Here is a 10,099-nt window from a genome sequence, read left to right on the forward strand (position 1 = left end):
CTTCTCACTGTTTATCTGCTGCTCATACTGACATTTTCCCCCTGTGGCTTTTGTTTGGCTGCCATGCCCTGTGAGCACAGTTTAATTCTCCCCTGCACTCCCTAGGGAGAAGGGAGGAGGTGAGGAGGGGGGTGGGGGCAATGACAAGGGCAGAGGCACTTCATTAATCAATCAACCAGCTTTGAAAATTTACCTAATTAAGAGCTAATTACAGATCTGGGCACCGATCCAGCTGGCATCCCATCCACCTCCACCAGTACGACCCCCGCAGTCCCCACAGATGACACTAGAGGTAAACAGCCCTCCCTCGCTCCCTCCTTTGCGCTATTAGTTTACGCATCCATGCATCCACTCACCCGTTCTTTCTGGATTCTCTGCAGAAACAACAGATCACTGCTAATAACTCACGCAAGACAGGAGACACTTAAAGATGTCTCGATCTCTCGCCACCTGCCTCACTCTCATGCTGCACCATATGGTTGTCTGTTTGATTGGTGTTCTGCGGTCTTACCGGAGAAATACCAGTGGTCATCAGAGGGTCCTGGAGGCTCTCTGACAGCGCCGTCCCACCCCAATGATGGCTGGTATGGTTCTCATCTCGTCCCTGCCCACTGTCTCTGCGGGACATGGTCGCACGCCAGGCGCGCTGGATCCTGGGAACAGAAGTGGACATAATGCGTATATCAGTGCCATCTACAGCTCATAACCAAAGCTGAGCCCATTACAATATAAAGTTGTGAAGCATGAGGGGTACTTTGGGGTCTTTAGAAGTAAAAGTCATGTTCATTTACTGCATAGACTATGTTGGTGACTGGCTGAAACTCTTCTGGTTGAATTGTCAGTACAGCAACAAAGAAAACATGGTTCTCCATAAAAACACAAGGAGCAACAATCATGTGCACCACTAATGATGAGTTAAAATATTCTGGGTTGAAACCTGATAAGATATCCAGGAGTTTAATCCTCTTTACTTTCGTTATGTTCAGCTTTGAATACATTTAGCAGAATAGGATTTCTTAGAGCTAAAATAATTCTAAATTATGGCCATAACTTAAACACTGTGGTACTGTTAAACTGTCATCTATGCTGATAAAGTCTGAGGATATCAATAAAAGAAGGCCTTTTAAAAATAATATTACATGAGGCAGATACAGTTTTAATAAAATACAGTGGTGTGAATTGCAGAATAAGTCACGGGTCTCATTACTATTGTGGAAATATAAAATGATGAATGATCACCATTCACCACATCTCATTTCTCTCTCAACTTCTCACTTTGTGTGACTTTCCTTTCCTATTTCTTGTCCATCACCAAACATATTTTCCTCAATACTTTCCTAAATTTTGTCCGCTCTTCCCGTCTGCCTCACACCTGTTTTCATCCTCCACGGCTCGCCCTCTCACTTTCTGCCCTCTTTCATCCCTGTAGTCTCCCCAACACCAGGGTCCGGAATGGAGTGTAGGATCAATTACTCGATGGAGCAGAGAGACAGCTGAGCCAAATGGAACAAACTGAATTAAGCCATAACTCCTAGCTCCAAAACCAATACCCTTCCCCTCTTCCTCTCTATCTTCTTCTCTCTCTTTCCATCCTCCCACCTCCATTCATCTACTGTTTGTGGGAGTTTAACCTGACATTTTTCCTGTGTCCGTCTCTAAACCCCAATCATGTTACTTTTAGACAGAAATGCTGGCTTTCTTTTCTCTATCCTTGACTTTCTAGGAAGTGGAAGCCTGAGGCGAGCGCTGTCCTTCTCTGTTACACCTATGTGTAAGTGAAACAGTGTTATATGGCAGTCTGTGACGGTTCATGCACTCAAAAGTGCACTCTGACCCCGACTCCAAAACCTAATCAAAGAGAAGATTGAATTTAAGCTACACACAGAGTGATCTCTTCCGCATGACAAATACAATGCACTTTTAAGGTCACAGGCGACACTCGCTCTGAGACTGATTAAAAATGAAGAAAAGAAACAGATGTTTTAAATAATCAGTCACACAAATGAGCCACAGGCAACGCTCACACAATAGCCTTGATCTCCAGGTGCGGTTGCTCACGACGACGAGGGCTATTGTCATCTTCCTCCTCGCTCCTCTGAGGACGGCTTCTGTGACAGTGACAAGACCAGACAGATAAACTGAATTATGTGGCTAACAACGGAAAGAGCACAATTCATTTGGTATGTTATAGATGAATGGGCTTACATTTCAAATGGCTTTGAAACTGGAGTTTTTGTGTAGGAGTAAGGATTTCCCATTGTAAAATAAGGCATTTTATGGCAGAGGAAGCATCTTGAATGATAGAACAGGGACTTTTTATTACAGTATAGCATTCTCTTATAGTAGATTGAATTTTTTTCATGGAACAGTAGGGACACTACCGTGCATCGTCTCACCTCTCCACCTTGGGAGCTGCCTTCCCTGTGCTGCGGTTGCAGTAGCGGTGATACCTCTTCACTTCTTCCTGCACAATGAATAGCACCAATATGTCAACAAGATTTTTAATTCTCCAAGCCCCAGATGAAACACAGGAGGAGCTGTGCTTCCATAAGACATACAGTAATAATAAATCTGCAGCATTTTGTGTATGTGTAATTGTTCCTCCACCCACGCACACTGTTTGTCTGGCATATCTGTGAAACTGCTCTTTTTTTATCATTTGTTTCTGTTATCTGTTTAACCTTAAGAGTGGCAGCGTGCCCAGGTCTATTAACATAGGCATAAATAATCATAAACAGAGAGTGGTGGGAGAAAGCAACTGCTATGTTATTGCTGATGCATAACAGCATGCGTGCGCTCTGCAGGTGTCAGCCAGCCAGACCCCGGCTCCAAGCCAGGGGGGCGAGGCTCATCTCGGGCAGCTCCAGGGCCACTGCCGTGAAGCTGAATGGGCCTGGACAGATGGATGTGCTTCCAGAACAACAGAGCAGCTCCACTTCATCTCAGTCATTCACTCATCTCTCTGCTAGCCAGCAGGGCGCAAGCTTCGAGCATTTCTTCATGTGCGTTTAACTACATCGAGGCTGTGACAACTAAAGAGGGTGATGGTACATTCAGCTCACATGTCGCATACCCTCGTAGTGATGAACGCACAGAGAATTAGCGCATGACACCATCAATCCTAACAGCTCTGTGGGGTGTTTTAGTGTTTTTTAGCTTATTGTTTTAGTTTTGCAGAAAGCAACTTCAGCACAATGCTGCCTTGGATCAGTGTCGCCACAATTTTCAGCCTCATTTCCAACTGCAGAAGGCAGCTGCTGAAAAGCAAACAAGCAAAAAAGCTGTGATCAACGCACTGCATTCTACCTGCTCAGCACCAAAGAGCAGACAGGCAAAGTCAGTGACTAGCTGGGATATGTTTAGAAGCTAATGTGCCAGATACTTCCCTCCCATTGGTGCTGGGGTTGGTGTTGACCAAAACAGAGCTGAAAAAAAAGTGAATATTGGATTTACATTGAGGCTGTCAGGTGGACACATGACACCAAGTGAATACTAAAGATATCAAGTCTGCCGGACGTGTAAAGCAGCTAGTAGAATTCTCCAACTGCTCTCACAATCTCCAATTTAAACATCATCCCACAAACTCTCTAACAGAGTTTACACCTCTAACAGTTTACAAAGAGTGCCATTCATTTTGCCCTCTGGCACTGAATGCATGCAAACAAAAAAAAACTACTCTTTGGAAATCATAGTGCAAAATGTTGTACTACAATATACCAATGAATCAAAACATTATGACCACTCACAGATGTAGTGAATAACTTTAATTATCATGTAACAACAGTGCATGCTAAGGTCTGGGACTTGTTACAAGGTCAGTGTCACAGTGGGTTCTTGTGGTCAAAGTTGTGTTGGATGCAGGAGAAGCTGGTGGGTGTAAAGGTGTTATACAGCCCATGCCTTGATGGACTGGGGATGTTTTTCTGGCACACAAAGGACCTCCAGCATCTCAGTCAGTGGCGGCCATAATGCTTTGGCTCCACAGTGTGCATAGTTTCACACCTTTGCGTATGTCTGGGTACATGTAGTGCAAACACTGTGCGCTGTCTGTGAAGTTGCTCAACTGTTCTGAGTGTTTGTGCTTGTCCACAGTGAAGCCGGCGGGGATTAATAAGAGTTCAGGACATCAGCATGCTGCAGGACGTCCGATGGAAGCCCGAAGACGGTTTAAGATGTGTCAGCAAGTGCTGTGCTATAGACTGCTGTCCAGATACTCAGGCTAAAACAAGAATCCATGACAAACAAACGGTGGTGGAAATGGTGAAACTAAACAAATGATATGGCAACATACAGTATCCATTTACAGGAAGTGTCAAATGACAGAAATGTCTCCTTTAAAGCCAGAGCAATATATCTTATGACAATGAGTAGTTGCCTAGTTAGCCTACACTACATGACTGAACATTAAGAGCAATACAAATATGAGTAAAGCATCAAGTGTCACAGTAAAAGTTTCACTATAGAAATGTTACTGTTCCCTTGAGTTTTCAAAGATTGCTCCATGTGCTAGCCATACCCACTGTAACTCATTTTATGCAGCAACTATATTTTGTGCCTTTACAGCAAACCATAACACCTTGGGTCACTTGCCTCTAGACAGAGTAACAGAAATACCAATATAGTGTAATATTATGGCAGCTAAAGACAGGAGAAATGCAGTACTTGTATCCATTAGGTTACGACAATCTTTTAAATGAACTGCTGAATGTGTGATTGCATAAAAACAGGGATATTGATGGAACGATCCTGTGCTGGGCAGGTAAACAGCATAATCACATTCATTTCAATATAAAAATAAGCTTTCAGCCGGTTGAAAGGCTGGGGAAGACGAGGGCGGATGGCAACAAGCATCATGTCACGGAAAAATGACAGAAGGGAGGAAAAGAAGAAGGAAGAGGAGACAGCAACAGCACATAGCAGAAAGTCTGCTGCCCTATTAAAATCATAACTTCTGAGAGTCCTAGTTCTATCACAGAGATTGATGGTAGGCAGAGCTGAATGTCCACCCTAACACACACACACACACACACACACACACACCAGACAAAAGTGTATTCCCTCTGGTGTGTGAGAGATGGTCAGCTCTTGATGCCCTTCAGTGTAGTGAGGTCTCTTAGTGAAATAAACTCCCACACACATACCGGTCGGATCTCAGAGGGTTTGATTGTAGTCCGGTGATGTGCTGAAACATTGGGCTACTGGCTTGTTTGGCAACTTGACTTACCGATCAGCCCGGGGAAACATCCAATCAGGTGGAAAGCCGCACTGGTGGAAATGCTCTTTGGCCGCAACATCGGAAATCAATTAACATGCAGTATGTGCAAGGAGCGATACAGAAGTCGACCTTTACTCTTTCGTCCGAGTCCCTGAACACAAACGAAGCCCGCTGAGAGGTAGATGATGGGTTCCTGTCATTACATGTTTGAAATATAATTTTCTCTTCATGTTATAGAATACAACAAAAGTATTTCTAGTGAAGGAAATTAATGTGTTTATGTAATTTTGCTCCTTTTGAGGAAAGAGGAAAAGAAAAAGGGGCTCAGGTTCAGAGGTGTAAACTGACAAATAACCCTAATAAACTTTTACGGACTGAAACTACAGTAAGAGAGCAGTTTCATACTGATCAGATAACGACAAGTAGCCTGCTGCAGTTACACAGCAATCAATATCAGGCCAGAGCAGGCACTGTAAACTGACCTGTACGGCACAGATATGAACAGTGACACAGAGGAGTCTTACATCACGCACAGATACAGATGTGAGATTAATTTCTTGATCATATTTCATAGAATTAAGCAGTTTATCAAGTGAAGACAGGCCCATTCTTTAGAGCCATACACAGGTTGTATAGTTTTGACTAAAAAAAATTTTATCATGACCCTGGAAGAGTTTGTTTTGTCTGACCAACAGCCAGTAGTCAGTTTACCATGATATAAAAACAGCAAAAAGCACCAAATCCTCACATTAGAGGAACATTTCTGCCTGAAAGACATTAACTGATCTATTACCAAAATCACTGTTGATTAATTTTATGCTGATTTTGACCAGTTATCTAGTTCACACAGATGACAACCAGTATGACTCCTCAGTTCTGTATGTGTTCAGCTGATAATACCACAGTGACAAATGCTGAACATTTAAAGGGGTTGGAACAATGGATTTTAGGATGTTCACTGAGGGGATGCAAGAGAGTATCAGTAAGAAAGAACAGGAAGGTACGAGATTATCCTAAATGGAACAGGAGAAGAAGACACCGCGAGAAGCGTGGGGGAGGGTGAGATGTGATGAGTAGAGGTGAAGGAGGTGAGCGAGTGAGAAGATGATCATACAGTCTATCAAAATGCAAAATGGAGCACTTGGGACTACTCCCCCTGCTACTATTAACCAGCAGAGAGCTGCTCTGGTTAACATATGGTGGGGAAGAGAGTCAGCACACACACACACACACACACACACAAACACGCACGCACGCACAGACGTGCATGCCTGTCATGGGTGTGGGGGCTTCTTCTACTGATCAAAGACTATGCTCACTTATTATGACCAAACCAGCCTTCCAAGACTCTGTAATGGGATGAGAGGAGTGTGTGTGTGTGTGTGTGTGTATCTGAGACCACATGTGTGCATCCTTGTGTACATTTTGGAGGAGCTATGGTGGAGTTTAATAAAAGATGCATTTTCTTTTTTCTGCAGCATTGAACCAGAGTGTGCACACACACACACACACACACACACACACACACACACAGACACACAGTCTTGGTCATATGACCACGGTGGGCCAAGAGACGGCTATCTGTCAGCTTGCAGGCTCATCTCGCTCCTGTGCAAGTTATTACGACTCAATTGCGGAGCGTTTGAGTGAGCTGGCACAAACTGCACTCAGCACAGTTCTGTCCCACTAGGGGAGAGACAATAATGCACTTCTGAAATATGACACCCTTTCCTGGCGCAGCGCTCCCTCTGTGCACATCCTTCTATATATTACAGAACGCTGTGTCCATGTCTGACTCCCGCAGTTTACACTGATGAACTGATACTGGCCAAAACCAATGATACAAGGTCTGAATGATACTGTACCGATCTATGTTGGACTTTCTTTTTATTTATTTTGCCAGTGTTCATCCAGGGAAAGTCCCTTGAAGTTAAAAACCTCTTTTCCAAGGGCGTCCTTGCCAAGACAGTGCATATATAGTTACAGACAAAGAAAAAACATAACAGACAAAAACATATAAAATCTATAAAACCCAAGAGCAAACTGACTATAAAACAGCACTGAAACCAGGAATTAAAAAACTTAAAGAAGCAGACAAGGAATCATTCACGTTTGGGAATTTCTGCTTCCTGTTGAGCACAAACACAAGCTCTTTAAGAAGGTGACATGCACATACATTACTTTTCTGTGTGATCAGTGAATTGGGAGCAACAACGGGCTTCATGTATGATATTGTTGAATGATTTCAAAATTCCAGCAGCATCACACCAGGCCAGCTGTTTAAATAAGCTCTGTGTAAAAGTGTTAACAACATGGGCCGTGGCCATAAAATTCAGCTGTCCCATTGATTATGGGGTAAAAGCTGGATAGATTAATGTGCTTCTCAGGGGGTTCATGCCTCAGCAATGAATCTGAATCACTCACACAGGCACAGCAAGTGGAGCAGTCTCCATATCCAATAACCTGCTTTTCTACCCTCACTCATATTTCACACGCCAATTACTGGTTAGTCCTTCAGCAAGCTTCCTCGCGTCCTCCTTGGCAATCTCATATGAACCTCCTCTGACACGGCGTGCCACTGAGTTAAGCAGGATCATTTTGGAAATTTCATTCTGGGAAAGTGATAATGAAATTCATTTGTCTAGTTGTGCAGTGGAAACAGACTGGAACAAATGTGGAGATGAGAAAGTTCAGGTGAACATGCAGTGAACGAGAGAGAGAGAGAGAGAGAGAGAGAGTGCGCGTGTGTGTGTGTGTGTGTTGTGGGATTGCACCATCGTAATGTATTGCACAGTAAGTCAAAAGCTGTGATGGAACAGTGCTTTCAGAGCTCATACACTCAATATCCCCTGCTGCCGATAATGCGCAACACTACATCACTGGCATTAAATATTCAGAAGCTCGATAGAACCAGGTGAATTTGTGCACCTACACTCGGCCACGCACACATTCCATACTTCTTCTGGAGATGATTCAAGCCAAACTAACTTCCACTTACATTATGAAGTCCATTTCGGATCAGCTGCCTGAGTTTCAAAAAATTTGTTGCCCCTGTTCATGAGCTCTGGTCCCAACTTGAAGCACAGGGCATGTTTGGCCATGCCCTCACCACTGTCTGCTGACAATGAAGTCATTTATATCAAGAGGTACAATACAGTATGTGCTATTAATGAGATATTGTCATCTGCTTCTAAGACAGAAATCTTTTTGTGACCTCAAGAAAACATAAAAAAAATTCCTAGACCAATTTGAATTCAGCCAATTGTGCCGTTGTAGAGCAGGTTTCACTGTCCATGGTGCTGATACTCCTCTGCCTGCTCAGCAGCTGTGGGGAACAGTTGCCTAAACACTGTCACGCTGCCTGTAGAATGGCTGTTTGAATGGACTATATGGTCTTCTTCTTTCTTTTGGGGGACTGATTGCTACTGTGCAGTTTATGCTCAACTTGCTGCTCCAAAAAAAGATCAGAAAGTCAGTTACATCACTGCTGAAACGCACCCTCACTGAAGGAGAGGATGCCGTCATGTTTTCCCAGGGCGCTAAAGAAATCTACACAACCCAGTTTACAGCAAAAACATGAACTCCAATAGAGTTTATGTCCATCGTCCTCCTTTGGAAGCCTCTTACCTGGTTATTAATGCACAGAGCAAGGTGCTTCCTGTCCCGAGCGACAGCCTGGGTCCCGCTGCGCAGCCTCGCCTCCTCTCCCTGGTGCATGCTTCTGGAAGGACACCGCTCAAGTTAACACACAAAAACTCTCCAAATATGAAATCTGCTTTAAGCCCTCAGCATGTGAACAGCCTGTACTCTCCTCTGTCGAGCTGCAGAGAGCACCGTCATGCAGGATTTTATCACACATCAGTGCATGTCGAAGCAGCCTATGCTGGAGCTTCTCGTTTATCCACAAATAAACACTGTTGTCTTACATTTATGACTAAGATCAGTCTGGGGACGTGGCACTAACCTGTACGCGCCGTTTCTCAGCATGACGAGATCTCACTCCGCGGTCAGGCAGAGATGAAGTGAACACTGAGTCGGGAGCAGCCGGAAAGAGACCAGACTTGGAAAATTCTCGCAGCCAATGGGATGCTGAGCGTGTGCGCGTTTTTTTTTAACACTTCGCCCTCTGAGTGTGTATTGACAGTGTCATTTAACTTGGCAATAGGCTTAATAACAGCATGCATTATCTCTCTGGGCAGTCGCGTAGCTACTATATGTCAGCCTATTGCAGCTTTTGCACATTTTTGACCCATGGGGAACATGAGACAACGGATGTCCTTGAGTTATTTAGTGGGGGTAATTATTTAGATGGTAAAAACAGAGCCTATGGCATATGTTCCTCATCACAGAGCTGTGTTTTTGTAAGAGAGGTGCAAAAACAGGGGGTAAAACACTCGGACACAAGTCTTACACTTAGTCACTCAGGCTCTCCACACTTCGAGATGAATCCAGGTACCCCCTGAAAAGAAAAAAAGTGATGCAATTTTATTTTTTTATGTTTTACAAAAGCGTGTATGTTAACCGAGATCATTTCATTCATATCAGAGGCAGCTTATCGCAGCATTAACGGCACGCGCCCCGAAGAGCAGCTCAGTAAGTATTTTTTGCTACGTTTACAACTCTTTGTGTATATATTAAATATATTTTTGATAAAATGTTTTTTATCCCTGGGAGCAGCTATTTTAGAGCATATGAACAAGCTTTACGTGAAGAGCAAACACTCGAGAGAGTAAACTGCAAGGCGACCGGTAAGTTTAAAAGAACCATGTTTAAAATATATATACACACCTTACGTCAAAAAATAAATACTAAGTTCTCTATTCTCTAAAAAAGAAACAGGCGCTCTGCGTGATCAGCAACAGCATCCCCTAACTCAGGAAAGTA

At 43.6% G+C, this 10,099-nt stretch overlaps 1 protein-coding gene and 1 long non-coding RNA gene across 6 annotated transcripts in view; one reads left to right on the forward strand and one right to left on the reverse strand.

Annotated features, from left to right (window-relative positions):
* Nucleotides 1-9,644, reverse strand: part of schip1 (schwannomin interacting protein 1) — a 224,526-nt gene extending 214,882 nt beyond the window's left edge. The window contains exons 1-6 of one of the 5 annotated variants that reach the window (XM_020615616.1): nt 9,627-9,644; nt 8,843-8,936; nt 2,397-2,464; nt 2,206-2,292; nt 2,025-2,108; nt 512-653 (exon numbers count right to left, since the gene is read on the reverse strand). In XM_020615616.1, coding sequence (XP_020471272.1) covers nt 512-653; nt 2,025-2,108; nt 2,206-2,292; nt 2,397-2,464; nt 8,843-8,932 — 471 coding nt within the window. In that variant the 5' untranslated portion in view covers nt 8,933-8,936; nt 9,627-9,644. Of the gene's footprint in view, nt 1-511; nt 654-2,024; nt 2,109-2,205; nt 2,293-2,396; nt 2,465-8,842; nt 8,937-9,179; nt 9,279-9,626 lie in introns of those variants that run through there. The other 4 variants (XM_020615615.1, XM_020615614.1, XM_020615617.1 and 1 more) reach the window with 4 other exon arrangements.
* Nucleotides 9,645-9,710: 66 nt separating this feature from the next.
* On the forward strand, nt 9,711-10,096 carry LOC109968998 (uncharacterized). Its single transcript, XR_002276216.1, has 3 exons — nt 9,711-9,808; nt 9,893-9,963; nt 10,049-10,096. It is a non-coding gene; the product is annotated as an uncharacterized LOC109968998 (long non-coding RNA).
* The last annotated feature ends 3 nt before the right edge of the window (nt 10,097-10,099 follow it).

The sequence above is a fragment of the Monopterus albus genome, unplaced genomic scaffold (genome assembly GCF_001952655.1).
Source record: "Monopterus albus unplaced genomic scaffold, M_albus_1.0 scaffold167.1, whole genome shotgun sequence".
NCBI classification, from domain to species: Eukaryota; Metazoa; Chordata; class Actinopteri; order Synbranchiformes; family Synbranchidae; genus Monopterus; species Monopterus albus.